Below are 25,932 nucleotides of genomic sequence, written 5' to 3'. Positions count from 1 at the left end.
TTACTCATGGACTCGTTTTTTTTTTTTTTTAATTGTTTTTTTATTGCACGTATACTAAAATACTAGAATATTATGCCCACACACTTGTCATCAGCCACTTGTTACGCACTTAATTGACATCGTCGTATCGCGAGATACACATATTATCATACATATACAAAATAATGTACTCGTTGTACGGAATGAACTTTTTCCCATTTTTTTTCGTACGATATGTATTCATCATCCGTATCTCTTCATACGGTGTTTGATGTCTGGCGCGAGCGTGTCTCCGTGTTTCCTCTTTTGTTTTTTTTCTTTGTACCGAATTGTGACACTGCAATATTATTTAATCCGACGACAAATTAAAATCAACTGGTAATCGGTCACCGCGGTGAGTTCAACAACAATCATCATAAGTTAAAAACTGTTTCTTCGGTCATTCATAACATTTTAAAATAGAGTTAAAAAAAAAAAAAATTGTATTTATTTTAAATGTAATTTAATTGGGATTTACAACGACGGTATGCCGCTAGAGTTAAACATACATTAAATCTATGAATGACTGATTGTTAAACACTTAACATAATAGCATCTACAATGATTTCTGGTAGGCGGATTATGCATGATCTGAAAGTATGATGAACTGTTAAATTTATCAAATATTAACGCATGCCATTGCAACTCATCATTAACGTTTTGTTGTCAACCGTATATTCAATAACATGAACAATACCTTTAAGGTATTTTTCGTAAATATTTCAAGCAACATGCATTTTATTTAAGTAGCTAGTAAATACAGTATTAACAATAGGTATGTATAGAGCATTATAGCTATACATTTTTACAAAATGTATACTCAAAATATTAGACTTCTCTTTTTTAATCATATTGATTTCTAGTAAAATATAATAACGCTTGAAATATTCATAATAATACTCGTAATTTGGTTCCTTCTGTACGTTATATAATTAAGTCCAATTTCAATCACATAACAGACAAATCGTTTTGTTTCATAATTTATTTATTAAAATATATACCTGTATAATACGTTGTATTATTATTATTATTATTATTATTATTATTATTGAATTACATTTTTTTTCTTCGTACGATAAATTTGAGTTAAAATAAAAAAATAAATAAAAATGTTGTGTTCAAGGTAAAATATGACTACGCAGAATAAATGGGTAAGAGCAACGAATCTTGTGAAGACCAGAATTATGGCGCCGGACAATGCAAGCAATCGGTTCAGTGGGTCAAAGCTACTGGCCGACTTGAAGAACGGTCAAAGCCTTTCCAAATGGGATCCCGAGCTATGCCTAAAGATGTTACAACTACCTGGCGTTGACAATTATTTAGCGATCAAAAAGATGTTAGAAAAAGCCGACAAGTATGTTACCATAATATGTATATGTAATATTTATTTATCATTTTTAAATGGCACTGTTCCTCCAATTGCTCTGTTCGTTTTGAACGAATGCTATTACTCGTGAGTTTTATTATTCGTGTATTCGTGGACTGCGATAATTATAGGATATGAAACGTGGACATTTCACACTAATTTACAACTATTTCAAATTAAGTACATAGAACGAACTTTCCTCTTTGCATATCTACCGAACAATTGACCGTTTCATGGGCAGAGAACCGTTTTTGTCATTTTGAAATCATTGCACTGTTTACACATACGGTTTTGACTGGACGGCAAAAATTCGATCAACCACAACCAAATCAATACACGGTTCTTGCACGGTTTTTTTGTCGGTCCCAAGTTAGTCCCAAGTATACTTTTGTGCGTGTTAAGTTTTATAAGAACACTCCAGTAGTGCGTTAACAAATAATTACACCATGGTAGTACAGTCGTCGCCTCAAAGACATCAGAAAAATCGTATTTCTTGGGTACATCCCATTAATGATAGGAAATAGGAAGTGAGCTCATTTAATACATTGTTTACGAAAGTATAAAAATAAGTTTCTTTTTAATATAATTTGTCCCACAACATCGGTCTGTCTAGTACGAGGGTAATTATAAATTCTACATAGAATTTTGTCATTTTTTTAAAAAAAAAAAAAAACTGAATTAAACAGGCCAAAGTTTATCGCATATATTCCAATTCTACCGTACAAGTAAGGTCGTATAATATGAAAACATTAATTTGATCGGGTATGCCACCAAGCTTATCGCGTCGTCCATCTGTAGTGACACGGCGCCGGTATTTTGCCGTAACGGTATAATATAGTGTATATGCTCTTTATTACTCCATTAAAATAATGCCATCGGCCGGTCAGAACCGTATAATGTGTTAGAGCATGTTCAAATATACAAGTAGTAACTTGAATTAGCTTAGAACATCTTAATATCTTGAATTGTTTTTTTTTCTTTCTTAATTACGAGTAATTTTTCAGTAATTCCGTAATACAATTTACTAAGCATAAAAATTATTTTGTAAATCTGAAGATTGTAGTATGTTCTATTTTTTCTTTCAATAATTATTCATACACTATCAAATATTTAGAATAACTTGTTTATTACATTGAACGGCCATGAATCCGTAAGTAATTAAGCTAGGGAAAACCACAGAACTTTTCAAAAAGTAAATCCAAATGAATCAGTCATGTGATACTGAAATGTATTGTTAATATTTTCTAGAGTAGCGAGTGTCTCACTTGTCTCCTAACTCTAAGGGTGCCCATGATAATTATTTATTACATTTGTACTCGTATATAAATAAAGAGTATGTATGTGTAAAATATACAATATATATATGTACATATTAATTTACAAGGTCTTTTAGGAATTTTTAATTATTTTTTGTATGATTATTATTTTTATATTATTTTTTTATTGCATCATAACTATATTTTGGCCTCAATAAGAATTTTATTTTAATTTATTTTATACTATCAATAATTGCATAAATTATGAAAAATTCCTAAAATAAGAAAATAAGATATAATTTTCTGAATAAATATTCGATAAGTCTCATGAATAAAATAGTATTACTTAAATATTTATTTCACAGATGTTGTTTCTGTTCAATTTTTTTTCGAGTACTTATGTATTTGAAATACTTTAGCTTTCACTGCACATTTTTTATTTTTATAAATTAAATGCATCATGATAAAGTGTGATCTTAAACTATAATCATTTAGTAGTTATTTTTATACATAAAACCATTTATTATTTATCTAAATTACAACAAACTTATCCTTTTCTAAACACCTGATTTTGAGTTTTAAAAATAGCTAATTTTTTTTAAATAGTAAGTAACAAAATACAAAATGTATTAATTATAATGTATTGTGATTTATAAAACTTGTATGAATTTATTAACAACTCATGGGTGTATAACGACTTATGAATGCTTACAACAAATAATAATTACCAATAATATATACATATATAAATAAATATTGTGTGCTAAATTTTAATTATTTATAAATTCACATAATTTTTTTTTTAAGTAGCATATAATATTTGCCTATTTACCGTAATGTTACAATACAGAGACCCTAGCCTAACCTAACCAAACCTAACCTAACCTAACCTGATATAGAATCTAAATATATTTTAAATATTAATTGAAATATCATTATCGTAATAACAAACTTTTTTATATAATAACTATTCATTATAATATCCAACTGTAATCAATAAATTATTTGATTTCAATGATGGTTTAAGATAAATAGTACAAAATTAATTTACCATTGGCTCCTACATAAAGGTTATCAAGTAGTGCAATTGCAATTGTAGCCAAATGGGGTAGATGGATATTCAGTGATAATATAGATTCAAATAAACGATGAAGGAGAGCCAGAGAAAGTTATTATCGTAGTCATAGCTGCGTGGGTTCATTGTAAACCCAGGGACGACATTGATATATGTGTAAAATAAACTATAGTAGAGTATGAACTCAAACAATTTCATGTTATCAGTTTCGCTTCGTGTATCTCCTAGAATCCAATTCCACCGTAGTATTTTCAAATAATATAAAATTTCAGCGACCAAGGGTGTCCGGTATTTAGGGGTTTCACAGTATTATGTATTACCTAATGATTTATTGATTGCTCCGAATAAAATTAACTTACATTTTAAGTGTACACTATACACGATTCTAATATTTATATAAGAAATACATTTTGAGGTTAAAATACACGGATATAATTGTAGACAATTTTTTAGTAAATTAAATATATCGAACGAGGGCACACTAGGAAACAATAATGATGATTTATTCGATCTCAATAAAGTAATTACTCATTATTTATTATCAGAATTTACTTCCTACTAAGAAGTGTTCTAAGTTTTTTATTCGCGTCTGCCATGCAATACATATCTAATTAATATTTTAATTAAGATTAAATTAGACCTTCACGTTCTCTTGGTTTTTAACCTTTGGTTTACTAAAAATAAATGAACTATTATTACTAGGAAATAATACAAACATCTGTACAATACTTAATATTAAATTGCATATACAAGACCTTTTAAGGCAAATGATAATTTTTTTTTTTCGCAAGGTCTAACAATAATTATTTTTTTTTAAGTATTGTTATTCGAAAAATGTTTATCATATTATTTTCATATACATTTAACTAATACCATTTGTTCGTTGATTACTTATTTAAAACATAATAATTTATTTGTCTATGAAAATATATATATATTTGTATCTATATATTCGGTTTAATAGTTGATATTTTCATTTTTTTTATTTGTATTGTATAATCGAAAAATTAATTGATAAAAGAAAAATATAAAATACATGTATATTATAATATTTTTTGGTTTGCAGAATTCGCTTAGAGTTTATTATTTTTAGTTTGTCTACTAAATTACAAAAAAAATTCGTTTATTAAACACATTTATCAATTCAATTTTAATTGTTTCTTTGAATTACAAGATTCTTTTTTTAGTTTACAACTGTTTTTTGATTATGTGTATAATACCTTGAAAACCGGTGTCTAATTACTATCCTACGTTTACTCAACAATAGAATATTATCATAATTTTTTTGCTGTTTGTCAAAATGTAAAAAAAAATTAAGCAGTTAGTATTATTTAAAAAAAATTATAGTAATATATTTTATTAATTTAAGGCTGCTGAATTATGTTTTACCATTCATTCAATTTTTTATGGTCGTCTTTTTTCTTACAATTTCTTCTTTGTTTTTATAATTATCTATATAAATTTATGGATATTCAACATATACTCATATTAACCGTCATCTGATACTCAACAATAACCATCATAACTAGAAGATTATGAAAAAATAGCGGTTCAATTTTCGTATTTTAGGACACTACTCTAATGAGTGAAGATATATCGCTTAAGACGTAAACGAAAAAATAAACGTTTTGAATACATTTTTCATCCCATTGGAAAGAAGTATACATGTTTTTTCTCTCCAAAACTCACGTGATTACTGATTTTGGATTATTTCTTTGTACCGAATAGCATTAGAATAGGTCTATACGTATTATAGTTTACATATAGGTAGATGATCGGAAAAACTGAAAATATGATTGTCCCTAAGAGGTTTCAGAATCCTAAAAAATATCTCATGATGGCATTGCCTAGTCTGATAATAGTATTCAAATTAGGCAAACCCCTAGTTATTTTGTAAATACGTAAATAACGTTTCACGATATCTGTTAATCAGCATGACTTAAGTTCTGCGAATAAGTTATATGTAACACGATATCTCGTTAAACGAATCTATTTAATAACACTCTTACCATAGATTAAATATATGTCATACATTTAATCAAAGCTATTACTGTCTACATTAAATCCTATGAAAGTACCATTTATATAAGAAGTATGAATAATAATTAAATATCATAATTCAAAATGTACTCTTATTCCTTGTAATATAAGTAAGTACACATTACTTATGACCACTTGGAACGACTGTGAGATTCGAAAAGTATGATAATTAAAATGTAAATAATAACGAACAGGTTATTCGTATGATTCTTGAGATATATTTTAGAATGTATATTTACGTTTTATACGTAGTTATCTTGAAAATTGAATGCTTATGTAATTGTGTTGCAACATTTTCTGTACAAAATAGAAATAATAATTTTCATATTTTTATTTCATGTTATTATGTGATAAACTATTTAATAAACGAAAATAAAGTAAATTGTAAAATACAACCGTAGCGTATAGCGGGGATAATATACTAACCAGTATGGATGTCTGTTAAATCATTCTTTACTTATTTATTTATTTTAAAAGTTGAAGGATTTAATTTTCATAAATCTTTTATATTATAAAATACCAACAATTGTATACGAGTTATTATTATTATTATTTTTTTTTGTTACACTACGTAAATTATTAGACACAAATTTAGACAAAGAACATTTATTTACTTATATTTTATTATTTATAAAAAATAAAATATAAAAAAATAAATATTGATGAAAATACTTAATTTATGTATAAAACATCTTATAGCAGGATGGGAAATCACGTAAACCTCGGGTTTAATTTAGATATAAATATATAATATATACTATAATACTATAATATTTATAATATCCAATGGTTAAAATCATGTAGGTAATTGATAATTTTTTAGCGGAGGTTAAATATCGATACTCAGTTTTCAAATAAATAGTAACTATATTGAATACCAACTCAGATTGTGACTCCAAATTCGAATGTTAATTCGATTTTATTTATACGTCGTTCGACATATGTTTGTGTGTCGAACATTCTTTACGTACTTCCGTAAGGGTTCTGATTGAAATGTTCGACAATCATAAATTATATATTAATTATTGACCTCCGCTGAAGGACTTGTTGGCGATGCTCGGACAATCAAAAATAATAATTATTAATTACAGTACAAATAAGAGGACTTGTATCGAATGTTTGTATCACACCTCGGATAGAAATAATAAAATACCAGGAAGAAATGAGGAAAAAACCCTTTAGCAATACAAGGATCTATTCTAGTCTAATCTAGTCTAATCTAGTCTTTTGTCTTGTTTGTTATTTGTTGTTTATTATTTAGCCGTCAGGTAGAATTCCTTATTAACCTTACAGAGCATATTTTTTTAAATAAACATTTAAAATGTACTCGTTTTATAAAAGTAAATTCTAACACTGAAAATCGAATGAATCTCTTGATATTATAATATAAAATTTTAGCAAAGTTAAATAAAATCTTGTAGAATACACTGGTCGTTTGGTTTCAGAACCGTACACATCGGAGTACAACAGAAATGTACATTGTATTTTACGAATAATAATTAATTTTTGTACTTAATATTACTGAACTGTAATTTGAAAAGCGTGGATCAATATCCAATTTTATTTTTATTTTTTTTTTTTTTATACGAAAAATTCCATTGTAAAATAGTACCTAAATTTGCCCTCGTCGATCACGATTAACTCTGTTTTATTCCATCACCACGGAGTCGCAAACGTGTATTTGATTAATCATAAGAACAGATCGGTATTAAAACGAGACGAATGGTATGAACAATATTATCAATATCGCAGATCGTAGAGACGAAGTAGACAACGTATTATGCCCTATGCGCCACGGTTATTACGTTTCTTTTCAGTGCCAAATTTCTTTTTTTTTGTCATTTCTTATCTTCAAAATAATAAGTATACATGCGCGTGTGCAATACGTCAATAAGACCGGCGGCGGTTTCAGATGGAGGAATCCATCTGCGATTTGTCTCATATTCTTTTCGATTGTCCTTCGCTCTCCATTAAACGTCAGAACTTAGTAACCTAACCTAACCTTCCCTTAACTACCTGAATGTTCAATTTAACCTCTACTTCATTCTAAACTCTAACTCTAAACAGGTCATTATCATTATTATTTCTTCTATTCAGGAGGCTGGCTTTATAATGTGATTGTTTTTGTTTATTTACTTTAAATTGTTATTTTTAGTCATTTTTTGCTTATATTATTTACTGTCCCGTTTGTCTGTTTTACATTTTTGTTCATTGTTATCTTTACATTTTGTTAACGTTTTAGATTAGTTTGTATTAACTCTCCTCAACTATTTTCGTTTGTTATTTTCAGTAATTGCAATATTATTCATCGTTTTTATCTATATTGTTCATTTCTAATCTTTCGCTTATTGTTGTTCTACGTACTGATTATGTACGTTTAATATTTCGATTGTTGAACTGCAACAGTTTTTACTAAAAGTTCTAATAAATAAAAAAAATAAGACCGGCGGCGGACGCACTCTCGAGCAAAATCGTTTAACCGTGCGGCCAAAGCCAAGCAAACGTTGTACATTATACATCTCCACGGACTTTTCCGCATCGAGACGAACAACAATCGGGTGTTCGTACCGGATGTTCGCGTAGAGCACACCGAAATAGTCACTTGCCCACGTCAGTGTACCGTACATCGTTCAATATTTGAACACGATTCACGTTTCGAGGGTTGGAACCCAAGTGCATTGCGTTAATTTCCGGTTCGTCTGCGTTAACCTTATGTGCGCACACAATGTGTATACTGAAGTTAACAATAACAATTACATATCGTCATCGTTTGGGCTGAAACGCGTCCGCCGTCCATTGTAATCCCATCGTGTACTATTATTATTATCATCATTACCACTACTGCGTTATGTGCTACCAAACTCGGTGGCGCAAACGACACGTGCACAATGTTAATACGTTCACTCGTGTGATGCACCTAGTATACACCATGATGAAATTAATTATGCACTCTTATGATACGCCGTTGATCATAATTATTTATAATCGTAGTGGTATTTCTTTTGTTTTTTTTTTTTTTTTTTTTCGTAATATACGGTGAAGCGAACGAAAAATGTGTTAAACCTAACGCATCAGGTATTAAAAATTGTAAAATCAGAATGAAAAACGTGATTTTAACGACTGCGGTGAACGTTTTGAAATGAACAGGACGGGCAATGCTGTCGGAATTGAACGGCCTTCGTAATATGTAGAGCGAGAAAAGGCAACGCGATGTTTTTGTACAGAAAGGATTATATTGAAAACATTTTCCTCCGTCGGCGAAGAGGAATTAATGAATTATAAGTTGAAAGGTGTTTGTTATTGGTAAATCTAGTTTCATTCAAAACTGTTTGATGAATGTTTTGAAAGTGTCGTGTAGAAATTGAAATGTATATCGATAGTTTTAATTTTTCATCGTTATACGTTAATATCCTACTACTTCAAGACGAACAAAGACCGCAAACTTTTTCATCTTTTGTTTTTATGTATGATATTGATTAACGACCAAGGACGGTAGTAAAACTCTCATGTTAACTATATTAGTCGGTCTATGCCTTCACACAGGTATAATGTACAGTTAAGAATATTGTAGGTTTATTGATTATGCGCGCTTATGGTGTATAATGCGTTGGTCATAGTTTCAGTGTCAAGATGAATACGAAACTGCTAATGATGGACAATTTTTAAAATCGGTAATTCGAATGATAGATAAATTATCAATTAAGAGTAGTTAACATGTACCATCATTTAAAAATGAATACAATTTTAAGCATTTCTAATATCCGTTTATTTTTCAATAAAATTTGTATCATTATTATTATTTTTTATTTCATTAGTTCAACTATACCATTAGTTTTATACGTAATATTATTGTGTGGTTCTGACCCTTAGCTACGACCCCTACTTAGCCGTAAATATGATTTGCGAAAAAACGGTATAAAAAAAGTAGCTTTTACTTCTCTTTGTCCACTCGATATATATTATTATTATTATTATTACATGAGCCTCACGACGATGTTTGCCAATGTACGCGTGGGCGGTTGGGTGGCCAATTATCAAGATCGTGCCGATCGAAACGATTTCAATATTTATTATTATACACGAGCGGGACATCAAGTAACAATAACAATAATAATAGTGATAATAAGTGACTCGGGATAGTGAATTATGTTATTTTATGTACTTATACGTACGCAGTAGCTATTTCCAGTAATCGTTCGTCTTCAAAACAATTATCGTTTCGAATATACCACTAAATACAGAGCGATTAATATGACTTTGCGTCTTAGCTTACAAATTATATACCAAACGTAATAGTTTACAGTCTGCACTTGTATTGAACGCTCTTTTTTTTTCTTTTTTTTTTTGATTTTTGTATATTTTTTATTATAATTTATTTTTTCTTTGTATGTAGTGCATTATAGTGTATAGTAAAATTATATTAAAACGAGTTTTAACAATCGCGGACGTAACATTTCGAGACCTTTCTATTTCGCGTTCACGTCGTATTCATTAAATTATATCCATCCGAAACCATGAGCTTCCTCTGGAATGGGAGGTTAAATGGGGTAGTCCCCCATGTTTTTTTTATCTTCGAATGTTCTTTATTTATTATTTATATCATACTAAGAAAAAATTATATACATATACGAAGTTCATTCTCCCCCTTATAAAAGGGTCTAGGGATACTGTTAATAACGGTGTTTATATATGAGTAGGCTAAAATCAAAAGTCACATGCTACATAAATCAATTTTTTCGGAACTTAAAACTTTTAACTTGAAAAAAAGTATTTAAATAACGAAAATCATATTTTTTTTTTTTTTATGAAAGATTTGTTTCTCGACATAAATTATACGATAATGATTATTTTAGTTATATTAATTTTGTTATTTTTAATATCCTATGAAGTATATTGAAGTACGAGTTATTAATTTAATAATGTTATAAAATTATTACCATGACTAAATAATACATGGGAGCCAAGTATAGTGTTTTAAATATCCAATTTTATTCTTGCTTATAGAAATTCATTATCACGACTCGACGAGCCATAACCGATGAGCGGGGGAGTGGTGTCATGGGGACGGTTACTAATAAGAGTTAATAAACTTAGGTTGAGCATTACGTATATGGTATTTTAAAAAGTGCTCTTGACATATTTGTGCTGATTTTACCTTAAAAGTTTATAATATTTAAAAAAAAAGTTAGTTTATAGAATTATTTATAATTTCAAGAAATTTTTACGGGAAATTTTTTCAGACCGTTTACATTTTTGGTTAGAAGGCTCCCTTTTATATTTTTATAACTGTAGGGTCCCCAAGTGTGTAGTTGTGCCAGTGTCCGTGTGTTTGTGTATAGTGTGAGAACAAGAAATAGAAAAAGGCCCGTTAACGTTCACGTCAATATAAATTGATGATTACAATTTCCCTAATTTTAGCTTTGAATAAATTGAACAACTCGCTTTGGAGATGAATATCTGATGGTAGCACGTCTCGATTTAAAATGGTACTTCATGCATTTACTGTTCACACGATATTGTAATCGTCTAATGTTAAACGCAGTAAAGAAATTCCATTGCAGCGAGTCAGGCCACTAAGTTAAAGTTAACTATTCGTCCGCTTACTAATTTGTTTCTTAATTTCATATATTGACACGTTTTGTCCTACAATAATTTAATAATTTTATGTTTCCGGTAGTAAATCCAACAACCATTTCACGAACTTACGGTTTAATCGTTGTGTAATTGTATAACAACATGTTGAAACCCCATCCTTTCAAATTAAATTGAAATTGAAATCTCGCCCTCGGACTGCTGTAATAGAACATAATAATATTGTGTATCGCGTAGCACAATATTATTTTGTACTCAAAAGCACTCGAGATTATATTTCTTTCATCGATTGTTAACGTTTTTACTGTGTTGTTCGTCTGGCGTAGGCAAACGCAATAATGTAATAATATAAACGACAATCAAACGTGATCCACGTCGGAATAGAATCGTGATAAAGTCACTGCAGCCGTACGCGAGTGCACCGCAAACTACTGCAGACGTACGGCACCGTACGAATAAAAACGTATTTTATATCATCACACTAATCTGAACCCAACAGTAGGTTTAAACGCAATTACAAGTACTGCACGTGCGCATGCACATAAAGTTGGTATCTAGACCGTACGGCAACCGTGTCGCATTGTGCATTGTGTGCGCTACACCATAATACACGAACACTGCAGCCGTAGCGCGTGATGCGCATTCCAACAGTTTTTATTTTTTCAACGTCTTCAAAATAAAATTTTCATTACGCACTCGCTTATGATTATTGTCAGCTGAAACGTAACATACGCACATAAGTACATAAAAACGCGCTCGTTTCGTCCCAATTGAGTTTATTGTTTTTTTTTTTTTTTTCCCCTCCCTCCGGTCGATTCAGTTGTTTCGTTTCAATCGACACGGAAACGTTGACCGAGCTCTAAATGCGTTTCCGACCGTTCGTCAATATCTATATCTATATATCTATATATATATATATATGTATACTTAAACCGCCAACCCGGTGGCGTTAACGAAAAACGATTCACACAACAACCCTTCCCCTAAGTCTAAATATACGCTCTTCGAGTGCGCGTACACAGAGCATGTGCGCACCGCCTACGCTGTTACTAGTCCGTACGAACGTCGTCGTCGTTACGATATAGAATAATATTTCCCGTGCAGAGTCGGTCCGTTATAATATTCATCGACGGGACTCGCAACGTCTCCGGGAAAACGTTCGCGATCCCTCGTGAACCATTCGCGTACAGACATGTTTCTCACGCTGTTTGGTCGCTCGTCGTAGACGACGTACCATCGATCGGTACGGTACGGTTTTTCCTATCCGTCTCGAAGAGACGCCGTCTTACGTCGAAAAACCGCTCCCTCGCCAATCGGCCCGCCCGTTATGCAATCAAAACCGACAAACCATATGCAGTCACCGGTCGGTGTATTCGCTCGAGATCGGCACGTCGTATTTTTCACGAAACTCGCACCACGATATACACGCACTACACTTCGAATGATGATTTACTATAATCGATCGCGTCGCGTCAATATTGTCTAACCACTAACCGTACGATGTCGTCGTGCACGACGAACGAGTGGGCATCAGAAGACAACCCACTCGACCGTCGAACGCCGTCACCGTAGCGCGTAGAATAACACACGAGATAACGATACGTAATAATAATACACGTCACGTGTCGCACCCGCGGTGTGCGTAATATTCGTATTTGAATAACGTATTTTTCGTCTCTCGCGTGCACACGGCAAACGACGTTCGTTGACCGTACTCGTGTATCGATGACGCGCTGCGTACGCATGACGTTTGCATAACGAGCGTGCGCGCGAATGATACGGCGTGTTCTTCAAGGGTTTTCGAAACGAATTCTACTACGTTTCTCATTCCCCGCACTCGTCTTACCGTCCAGACGTACGACCGTTGTTAGGATCTTACTGATCAACGTAATTTTTTTTTTTTCATCCCATCGTTCTCGGTTCGTCGCTAATCCCTTCCCGGGTCCACCGATTTCCCATACTCGTCGCAGTTATCACGCACGCGCGTATCGCGAACCGTAGATCGTTCGCAAACCGTCGCGCTCTTCACCAGCGAAATTAAAAATTAGTAAAAATTATAATATGTTGAGCGAGATTTTTTTTTCCCTACGACCGAAACGGTTCAAATTACGTCCGATCGTTGACAGTTGATTTGAAGTACATTTTTTATACGTGCTCAACGATTTTCATCAAATTTACAATGGGCACTATGGTTTTAGATGGATTTAATGTGACATATATATTCTTTGACGTCATTTATGATGTTTAAAATGATTTAACAGAGCACATGTGTTCTGTTTTACCGGAATAATTAATATAAATCCCAATACCGTCAGTTTTCGAAACGTTTTGGAGGGTCCCTTCACGTGTTATTATGTTGTTGATTTTTAATTTATCAAATGATTCACACTTAATACGGTATAGATGGTTGGTCGGGATTCGAGTGAATTATATAAATGTCAAAAAAAACGGATGTGTCGTTCAACAAAAAGGACTTACTGGTCTTATAAATAATGTCAGTAACGACCACGTGAAATGCGTTGTATAAAAATTAAGTCGAAAACGGTATTTTACCATCGCGCGTCGTCGTAGACGTACATTATCATGTGAAGTGTTTGAATTGTGAACTTGGGCGCCAAAATATCCACTTGTACGAGCCGCTTAAAAATAGGCTTTTAAAACGTCTCTTTATTAATGGGATTTTTATCTTCAATTATGAGTTTTGGCGCCTCTGAAATAGAAACACACGGTCAATTATGTCCATATGACAGACACACAGCATCGTTCAAAAAAGTTCATCATAAACTGGTATGCGGGCATCTACGTATAATAATAATGATGGTATGCTACTTGTTTTGAATCCCGATTACACTGCACACAGAATGCACTCTATACTCAGCACTTGCAACTTCAGTTTAGAACTTTTCGAAAATTATCGATCGACAACGATTTATTATCATTCCGATTATGGTTCATGTATGGTCGTGCGCAGACCTGTATTTCAGTGGGTGCCTACAATATTTTTGGGACCTATATTATCAAAACGTGTAGGTATATCTAATAAACGTTAATGCACAAATAATCGAATAAAAATAACTTTTATAATTTTTATATAATATTTTGGTATATTAGTCTCGACGAATATGTTTTCCTTAAATCTCGTATATTTTTCTCAGATAGCTTCAATTGTTTATGATTTGCATTTTTGTAGTCAGTTGTACCTGTTATACTATTTTATCATTATTTTACGTTTGTTATAGTATTAATGTTAAACTATTATTACCGTAGTAAGTTTTTGCACGAAAATTTAAAAATTTAGTTTTATTCTTTCTGTAACGAAACGTCATTTATTTTTTACCAAATATTTTAGATCGAAATAGGTACATTTAATTTGAGCAACATCAGTTAAAATACGAGCCCCTTACTCTTAGACTTGTAGGACCTCATTTACAATACTTCGGGAGGTACCTGGGCACATCCGGAATCCTCCGTGCGTACGCCTATGTGTATGTGCCTACATGCAATTATGTTTTTAGGTTTGAAGATTAACGCTAAGACTTTCAATATTTCTATAGTTGTATATTGTATGCGGTGCCGGGGCTAGAAAATTTGACATCAGGGGTTAATATAAATGCAGCACCCTTACGTAGATGGATGTTCGGGATAAACATTTATGACTTTTTTGTTATTCATAAAGCACCTGAGATAAGCATACCCAATTGTCGTCCTCTTCCTTAGTTCAACACTGATTATATAGACATTATTCTATATTCCAGATTTTCGATTGCGATGACAAAGCATGGGCGAGTTTTATTTTTACGGAAATAATAATACACAATAGTGAATATAACGCACATACATTATGTATATTTTGTGTTAGCTCTACAGGTCGTTTCAAAAACGCGTTATAATAAAAAACCTAATTTATTCTACTTCCGCTTTCGAACAAATGCAGCGCGTGCTCGTATAACATAAACGGGTTTTTTATTATAGTAATTATTGATGCGTTTTAAAACCTGCACCGATTTACACTTTTTGGAACTAAAATTATGCGGCAGTTGGAAAAGAAGTGTTTAATGAACAGCGAGTAAGAATTTTAAGTTGTTGTTAGTGTCAGTGTTTTCGGCGATTTCGTTGAATTTTGGTTTTCTTGATTTTTGTTATTTATTGTTACATTTTGTAATGGTAAATAATGAAATATGGAAGCTATACATGTATCTATAAATGTAGATAAGTAATAAGATAAGTAGATAAGTTAAAAGTATTTAACACTTATTGAAGAACAGTTGTGTACAAACATTTCGATCGTAATTGGAAATCATATTTTGTTTCGGTATAGGTATGAAATCTAAAATATTTGAGCTCCCGCAGCACGTTCCATCATACGCTGACGAATCGTACGAGGTGCACGCGTTGCACAGGTACGTGGATCGCACGAGGAGCTGGCTAGCTGGTATTCTCGTATAGTGAACGAGAAAAAAATAAGCCGCGACCGGCCGTAAAATCTAACGAGATTATAAAAAAAAAAAAAAGGATAAACAGACGAAAACGTACACGCTGTTATCCTTTATCCGGAGGACGACGCGTGACTAATTATAAACGTCCACCCACACGACGTGCACGCACGTAACGCAAACGCGCGTGCAGCTTACGCGAACGTTTACGGTAGGGGCAGGGGAGCGTGCGCGTATGATTTACGAGGCGCACAGGGGAAAAAAAAACACCGAACATCCTTTACGACGTTTTAAATCGCGTACAAAACGTCTCGAACAGTCTCTTTTTTTTTTCTCTCTCTCGTTTTTTCTGGAACGCTTCTGCCGCCCGACGATCGCACGATCGTGGACGGAGGACCGCGTGTAGATCGATGATTTCCAGCGTAAACCGTCCACCGTCATAACGCCCACCCCCTACGCGCGGAACGTTGTTCGTCGTACCCCGTCCCGTCGTATTAATACAACCGGCGGGGCGACAACGATCGCGTCGTTCGTTCGGATTTCTTTTCACGCGCGCCCGCGTCTCCTTGTCCCGACGGGGAACGCGCGGCCGGGCGAGAACATGTGCGGTCCACGTGCTTCATGACGACGGCAGCATCGACCCCATCAACACATCCACCCCCGCAACACGTGTGCGCGCTACTATTTATTATTACCATCGTCGTTGTCTTCTTCGTCAACGTCCCGTCATCATTATCGCTCGCCAGATCGGCGCGCCGCTGCGGTCTTCCGGCACGACGAAAGGATCGCTGCGGCTGACGACGTCGCCGTGTACACGTGCGTGTACCGCACTGGTCGAACGGAAACTTATGGTAATACCGATCGGAAAACGTTTACACGGTTTGTTCGCACGTTTGGACGTCTCTCTCTAACGATATGCGGTGTTATTCTACGCGACATTCTGACAACATCCCCTGACCCGGATGTTATCGTCTTGCGGATGTATCGCGGCAACACCACACCCGATCCGTGAATTTTCGTTTGGGATCATTATTGTTATCGTTATACGCATCGTTTTTCAGCGTTTCAACGCTGCTTGATCATACCGCTAACCAAAATCCGTTCGAATAAGGTTTGTGTGTCTCAAAGCGCTCTCCTCCCGACCACTAAATTCTACGACCTGTAAAGAAACAAAAAACATTAGTATTCGTAATACTTCACCGAATAAACTGATATTAATTGCATTCGTTTAAAACCGATTTGTTTTAAACTCAAAGACAAATATTTAGAAAATAGATGTTATCAGAAGAAATTTGCAATTAAAAATCGTGATTCAACCTTCGATCCGTATAAAATAGAATTTTAAGTGACCTATTAATAACGAAAAATTCATATTATTTACTTAAAAACTCATTTTTATAAATACGTCAAAGACTTGTTTCAGAAGAATTCGATGACATTCAAACTGTAATAACGTTCGAGGTGATTAATGATTTTTTCGAGGGGGTTAAGAATCCGTTTTTTACCGTTTTTCGCTTTGAATATGGATTCCGTACAAACTCGATATTTTCATTTGTAAGACAAATATTGTTCCCATCGTTGTGATACCAAGTTGCATACTTAAAATAGACCTCGTCGCTTCACTTGTTGCTTATATACGCATATAAATATAAATATAATATTCGAGTAAAAGTGTGCAGTAGGTTACAAAATGCGGTAGACAATCACGCATAATAAAAAAGTATTGTACTATTATTTATTGCACTAACGATCGTGCGATATTTGCCGTTTTGACGTGAATTTATTTTTTTATTTTTTTTTTACGACCGCGACTTTCCCTGTACATCGTTAGGCCACGGTGTTTTGAAACGAAACTGGTTAATTATACCCACTAGCCATGTATTTATATTTTACGTGCAGACTTAATAAAACGTAATGTTTTCTGCGGTCATTCCCGTGTACAGGCGCGGATTCAAAACTAAAATGTTGAGGGATTCGAGTTTCTCTGAGACAAAACCATAACCTACCTAATACGTACGATTGGATAAATATTAAAAGTTTTTTTTGTGACAAAAAAAAAAATCGAGAAAAAAAACAAAAATACATTCACAGCGTGTAACTTTTCAAATAAACGAAAAAAATATAAGCGAATGGGGTGCATATGTCCAGTGCCGTAGTTCAGATGGTCGAATTGTACTTATTACCTAAAAAAAATGGTCAAACTGCACTCGTTCAAAAAAGGAGTTAAGATTCAATACGGGTTTCCATTATGACGGTTCACGTGTGCGTGCATAAGAATAATTATAACCCTGTTGTTGGATATAGCTAAACATATTTCGTGTACAAGACAACTTTGCAATTTGACCATATACGCCGCAGCAACCAAATATCGCACCTATGGCGAAACTTCAAAATGCGTTCTAGTGTATTTTTAATTTTAAAATATTATATTTATTAGACATTATTTTCAATAATTGCTTAAATTTGTATATTAGGAGAAATTTAAGTTTTTCTAAATAAAATATAAAAAATTGACAGTATTACATTTTATAAAAAAAAAAATACAAATTTTTCATTTTTCCGCCCGGGACTCAGGCACTTCTTGTCATCCTCTTATTACGGCCCTGCGTATGACCCTCTATCCTTCGGATCCACCAGTGACGGTATAATTACTTATAGTTTTTACTACATACGTAGTGTATAATATATATTATTATTATTATTATAGTATAATATATTATTTAACATTGTAAAACACTTGTACGTTGAAAGAATTTATTAAACCATTAAAAATAAAATCATATTCTACAGTCACCACTCGCATGAAATAATATTACAGCAGTGCTCCGGGAGAATCAAAATCGACTAAATGGTATTTCTGGTTTTTATTTTTAAAGACTACTAGTGCATAGCTCCTTATGAACGATTGATCGACTAACCGAAATCGTGCTGGTAAAACAAAACTCGATTCGTTTTTTTATAAACTTCCCAAAAACTTTCCTAACAATTACCGGACCAGTAAAAGAAATCATTGTTGTTTTCAAATCGATTAAAATAATTGGTACATATTTTGTTTGTTCGTTTTGTGTACCGTACAATGTTGACATATTGGTATTATATTGTACGCAGTACTCGAATAGGTATACCAGATACACATAGCGTTGTATTGTTATATTATAATTATCTATACGTACATAAAATATAACGTTGTGATTATGAATATTCATTATTACTAATCATCATCATGATTTTACCGCGTTATATTTATGCGGGGAAAAACGTATGGGAAAATACCGATAAATCAACGGTTAACATAATAATTAGACCCGATCAGTACTTTATCGCGTCGTTCAAATACAGTTTTAGGCGAAAACACAATACGAATATTACGCGTTTACGTGTACGTAATTATTCTCGGTCCTCCGTGCTGGCGCGGTGTGTATCGCGTGTAGTAAGTTATGCGTATAATCTATTACACATACAATGTATATTATATCGTTACGTGGACGCGTATTTCATTCTAGAACATTGACCGCGCACGAGAGTATTTAGTGTACGACATAATTAAGTGCGAACAATGACTTTTAAAAGGAACGTTTGGATTTATTTCAAAACTACCGGCGATAAACGCAAAACACGCCGCGGCGGTTGTTAAACTTGCGACTCGTGTGCCGTTCTACGAGTTCTCTTTTTCGAAATCGTACTAATTACAACTCGTACACGTTTTGACGCTGAGATCGATCGTTATTGTTATATCGTAAGCACTTTACATGTTATAAATGAGTTTGTCTTTATTTAAGAATATCAATCGTAGTTTATGTTAATACGCGAACACTATTTCACTAGTCGTTGTGTCCGTAGTGCTACAATAAATATTGTACAACACACTGTTCCGAGAGCGTAAAAACTGACCATAAAAATACCTCAAATGTACGCGAGTTTGTTTCGTCACGTATTCTATAAACAAAACATTAATATTACCTAGTATTTATGTATTTCACATATTTTTATAATGAGCCATTATTATAATATTTCTTTTAAATACGATTCGTGAACTGCGATTGTTTTGAACTGTTATTTCGAAAAACGCAAAGTTTCAATAAATTCTAAATACTAAAATACATAATGGCGGTAGTGTTGTATTCGTAAGATTTCAGTTTTGCGTTGAAACATTTAATTTTAATAATAATAATAATAATAACAATGAAATATATTCATTTAAACAATAATATAAAATATCGCGTTAATAACGATAACGTGTTCAAATGCACTTGTATATATATATATATATACACGTATATTCTACCATTTAATATAAATAATGAACGAAAAACGTAAACATTTGTGTCCCGGGAAAATGTATGTAACGCTGACTAAATCAACAATTATTGCGTGTGAGAACGAGCGAGCGAGTGAGAGAGGGGTGCGAGTCAATCTTGGCTGATGTACACAAACCGAACCATGTGTGTGAACGAGTTTTAAAGTCGCCGTGCGCCTCGTGCAGACAAGTCTTTCGTGCTCGCCCGTATTCGATACCCGAACACTGCTTTTCGTTTATTTTTATTTATTAAAACAATGTAAATAAATACTTAATAAAATATTATATTCTGTGCGTGTTCATTGTTCCATATTGTTTTTTTATTTTTACTTTTTTTTTTTTTTCCAACTATCATACCGTATGTGTACATTTATGTCTTTGACGTAATTATGATGGTTTGTGTGAATTCGAATCCGTCGGATTTCGTGTAGTTTTTATTTTTCCGGAGATGTTTGAAAAAAATATGGAAAATTGGAATCCGCTGCAGTTTCAAAACAAGTAATATTTCTGTACTGCCGACGAATTTAATTGCCTATTATAATATACACCGAGGTTGCTATTTTATTACCACTAATTTTACATTCGTTTTACGGTCGTATAACATGACATTGTATTTATACGTCTTCATAGACTTGAATCATTTTGCAAGGTACTGTGTTAATACTCTGAATGTAGTACAACGTTCGGACTAATGACTTTACTAACACTGTTCATACTTAAATCGACGATTTCAATAAGAATAAAGTACAATTTATTGAGGTTGTTACAATGTAGTCGCTATGTGTATCGAATTATCATATTCGTATTGATAGCGTGCACGAAAAACTTGACATTTTTCGATTTCATAAATCATAACTATGGTGTACCTATGTGACACCGATTTAGATCTTTTTTGTTTCTTCAAACATTTTGTTCGAAATAATTGTGTGGACTATAACATTTTCGCGTGCGTCTGTGTGTACACCACCTTATTAAAGTATACATCGACTAGAACATAATCGATACATTATTCAATATTTTCTTATTTTTGACAAACGTAAAGTTATAATTTTAGACACGATAATATGGTGTGTTGTTATATTCAGTACGATTTTTTTTCCACTCGAACTGAAAACGTTAACACGAAACAGAAGAATAATAACATGTAGGTAGGTATGCCATACATCTGTTCTATAACACACTGACAAATATTGTTATTCTTTGTCCATGTGTATACGACGCTGTGTAATTAATTTTAACTCCATCATCGTTACCGCAAGTTAGTTTTACTATTAATCTTGCTCGAAGAACCTCGTGATACATCAACTCGGTGTGTGCGTTGACTAATTCGGTGTGCGTACGGAAACAATGGTTCGCGGCCGGTGTGTGTTGTTTAAAATTAATTCTTTACAAGACTGCAACAGTATGCAGATGAAAAAATCAAATTACCGGTGTATATTATATTAATAATAATATATACATACGCCACTGTCGACTATAATCCACATTATTGCGATGTGTAAGAAACACGAACGCGTTAAGCTCTGATTATCCTTTATTATATGTTGTTGTGTACCATATTAAAATGCGAGTGTTATATTCGTGTACTCGTGGTCGGCTTAGTGAAGTAAAATAGTAGCTAAAAAAAAAAAAAGAAAAACAATTTCGAGAATTATGAAAATACAATTAAATGCATACAAATAATATCGCTGCAGTAGACTCTTGCGACCACCCGGAAAAAATTGTAGTAACAAATTTCTTAAGTATGTTTCAAGTGTGTTAGGTAGATAGTATACCGTTACGTTAATGATGCTTATCATTTTAATAATAAAACATCTAATTTAAGATGATAACTTGCAATTGATAATATTATATCGTCAAAGATATGTTAACTGTAAAAATGTAGTACGATTTTTAAGAGAATGTACATGAATGTATAAAGTTGGAGTTAATTAATAATAATTTGTCTACGGCTGTTTTTAAACGTCCTAAGAAAAAAAAATCAACATTTCTCCTTGTTTAGTTTTAAACTAGTAACTATGTTATGATACTTTTTATATTTTACGATATAATTAGAGCATGTTTTAAGGTTTGTTTTATTTTTAACTGAATTTACGTGTTTCAGTTATACTCGAGAAAATGTTTACATGACATTTAATTAGTTTTGATTTAGTCGCGAAAGAATATTTTTCTTCGCGTTAAAATATTGATTTATAATATTGATTTAAACAGCGAATTAGAAAAAAAACCTTGTAATTCCATAGCAATCATAAAGGGAAAAAATATTTTTGCATAATCTAATTTCAAATGTATACATACATATACGTACACATATAAATTAATATCTAAATATATTCAAATATTTATATTTAAACTGTAAATAAATGCATTGAATGGGTAAAAATTCCATCGTCATAAAACTAACTTTAACATAGATATAATACTTGATTATAAAAATAATAATAATATTATATCAGTTTTCCGAATGAGAACGTTGACTATAAATATTCTAGAAAGTCGTATTTCATGTAAATCAACGTAAATAATATGTAAAAAATAGTATATATGTAATACTATAATATCTCGTACGACGTTATTATATTTGAAATAATGTTTTAATAGCGTTGCATTTTTAAAAACCTATAAACATACATTTGACTAATGGCATTTTTATAACATACTGTTACGGTGTACCCGATCGCCCAGTAGTTTTTTCGTACTTTTGGTTATTTATGCATATGGTTTTATCGCAACCATTGATGACTGATGAGCAGTTATAGAAAGTGGTCGATGAACTCTGCAACTAGAAATATTTCATGAGAAATCTAGTTATTCAAATTTATTTTTACGAGTAACTTGAAATCGCTCTGACATACGTATATGATACAAGCGTGTGGAAGTTATCTCACCAACAAATCATAATTAATCTGTTTTAGACATTTCCCCCGTAATAGTACGATTCGGGTACAATAGTATAGGGCACCACTGTACGTTTCATTTTGTTCCGATAACGCATTATTGTTATTATTATTACGCGTACGCTGTTTATTATTCACAATCATACGCGCATATTTATTTATATTTATTTAAACCTTTCGAGCCGATCGGACGGGCGCCCGAACGCCGTCGCACTCGTATACTTGCTGCAGGAAAATGGTCTATTGATGTCGTGAACCGCAGGAGTGGCCGGAAGTTGTGAGGGCAAACACGCAAACACATTTTGTACAACTATATACATATTTATGTGTATGCGTTCGTGTGTGTGCGTATTTTACTTGTATGTACACTACGTCCCGGGACTTCTGACCCAAAATACGAAACACAAAGGGTTTGACGGAACAAAAAAATACACGTATTCAGATCATGAGCCGATACATATTAGAATGTAACATTTCGATAAATTATTTAATCGTATACATATTATACATGTGTGTGTGTATTATTTCTACACAAATCGTATATCGTTCGGCCGCGGGTCTGCGACAATGTCCGAAGTGAGATGTCGGACACTTATTGTTTTAAAGTGCATTGTAGTATACGTCGTGCATCCGGTATGATCATAATTGTATAGCTTTGGAGCTGTGGAGAAATTGAAACCTTTTTTACGAAACAGACTTTGTATGGAATCACATTTCAACAATATTATATTCTCGTCATAACGATACTACTAACACTTATTATAATCAATTATGTATAACATAGTTACTTTTAACTCGCCTATCTATAGTGATTTAGTTCGTAATTTTTTCTTGAAATTGTATCAACTATCATTGGGGTTTTTACTCCGTTGAAACTGTTAAACGTTCTGGTGGTTCTTATTGCACGTCGCGTTTACAGCTTATTTGATAAAAATATTGAAAATAATAATAATAATAATAATGAAGTAAAATACAAATATTTTGCATGGTATATTTATTCTTGAAAGAAAATTGAAAACTAAATCGATATTTAGAACAATTAGTTATGTTAACGTATAATAAACGAGTAATGTAAAAAATAGTATAGATTTAATCCTTGTATTGAATTCGTTCGCATTCGTGCACAAAATCTTCTCTTTTTTAATGGTGTTGAAATTTCGTGTTTACCTTGCTAGCAACTAAGACATTTTTTTCGGGGCTTATACTTCGTAGTCGCAAGCTACAAATATTTCACAAATATAAATGCTTATTACTGTGTATAAAAACACTATTCTCCATAAAAACAAAATTTTCAAATTTTTTAAAGCGTAATAGTTCTTTTATTTATTTTTGGAACATATAGTGTCTTACAAAATTTTCCATAAAATTGTTCAAAAAACTATAACGATGCACAAAGAACGACGTAATCTCACCATTGTTATTGAATGAAGAGTAAACGATAAAATATGTGCCGACGACACGTATACCTATGTTGTATTCCCGCGTATATCGCGATTCTCAACAGTCGATACTACTAACGAGGGAATTTCACATATTTGTAGGTGTTAAGCAAAGAAAACGGTTACAAAGAAAAAAAAAAATTCTACAACTTCCGAAATCTGCGCTCGTTGCACCGATTTAAAAATAATATCTTTCGCAAGTGGTACGCGTGACATTCTTCAAAACTTGTTTTTTGACACCGACAATAAAGTCGAATACCACTGGTCTAAAACATCGACGAACGAAACGTGCAGCAGAAAGTGCAAGTATATACGAGAGTACAACGTGTACGAATACGGGGGACGGGATAAATACTCGCACGGACCGGAAAAGAAGAAAAAAATGTCTGTTACGAAACGGTTGGAACGAAAAACGCGCACATCCACGAATAGATCGTAACGCGCGCGTAAAATTGAGCCAACGTCGGTGTCGCGACGGGATCGCAAAAAAAAAAAAAAAGAAAAAAAAAAAGAACGTCAACTTTTCGTCCGAGGATGCGTAAGAACAGACGTTCGATGTGGACGCGAAAACCAGCAAAGGCACCGAACGGCCGTTGAAAATCATAAAATAATAACGTTCGCGCACCGGTACACGTCGCCGGAGACGCGCGCACGGCGGACGACGAAACCGCCTGGGCACGATCGCGCGCGCGCGCGCGCGCGCGCGAGCGGTTACCAACGCGCGTTATTGCGTTTTCGACGCGGACGTTTTTCCTGCGGGGTAAGTGGTAATCACGCGGGTCTCTCGTTGTTCGGGCACCGCCGAGTGACGTCACACACGGTACGGGGCGGACAGGCGTTCCAGTATTCTCTATTGTCGTCGTCGTCTGTTTCGCGACCGCCGGAGACGCGTTTTTCCGACCGCGCGAACGAGCGCGTTCCCACCCGCGACGCACCGTGTAACGGTAAAAAAAAAAAAAACGTAGACGCGCGGTTTTTTTTTTTTCTTTTCGAACCCGGGGCACCGGACGCGAAGGTGTTCGAGAGCCCGTCGGCGTCTCGTCCCGCGCGCATAATACGGGGGGTTTTTTTTTTTTTTGTCCCGCGCACAATACGAGTTTATTGTGCCGGGTACGGCGGCCGGCGCGCGTTGCGATTGCACAATGCGAGGCGTAGCGCAGTGAGCGAATGCCATCCCGGGACAATGCGGCACACGATATACGTGCGCGCGGCAACACAACGGGTGCGAACGAGAAAAAATAATTACAACAATAACGATTAAAAAAAACAAAAAAAACGCGCTACCGGAATACCGTTCGCGCGGGGCCGACCTGTCGGAGCCGCGACGCGGATACGTTCGGCTGCTTGGCTGGCTCGTCGGCTGTTCCGATGACCGACGAAACGCCGAATCGCTCGAATCGGCGAAAATCAAGCGGAGGAGCTCGGCCCGACGATTCGAATGAAAACCGCGTCCCGCGCGCGCAATCGTTTGACGCAGACCCGTGGGGGGGGGCATCGTCCCTCAACCACGCCCCCCCCC

At 33.7% G+C, this 25,932-nt stretch overlaps 1 protein-coding gene across 1 annotated transcript in view; it reads left to right on the top strand.

Annotated features, from left to right (window-relative positions):
• Window positions 1-244: 244 nt before the first annotated feature.
• The window catches only part of LOC112688228 (inverted formin-2-like), a gene marked incomplete at its 3' end in the record, with an annotated part of 41,537 nt that continues 15,849 nt past the window's right edge, over window positions 245-25,932 (top strand). Inside the window, exons 1-2 of the mRNA XM_025561326.1 lie at window positions 245-373; window positions 1,142-1,372. Of these exons, the coding sequence (XP_025417111.1) occupies window positions 1,149-1,372 (224 nt within the window). The remainder of the gene's footprint in view (window positions 374-1,141; window positions 1,373-25,932) is intronic.

Source organism: Sipha flava, unplaced genomic scaffold (genome assembly GCF_003268045.1).
Source record: "Sipha flava isolate LNK unplaced genomic scaffold, YSA_version1 37_pilon_pilon, whole genome shotgun sequence".
In the NCBI taxonomy this organism is placed as follows: Eukaryota; Metazoa; Arthropoda; class Insecta; order Hemiptera; family Aphididae; genus Sipha; species Sipha flava.
The sequence above is the reverse complement of the archived record's forward strand: the minus strand, read 5'-3'. Positions and strand labels throughout refer to the sequence as shown.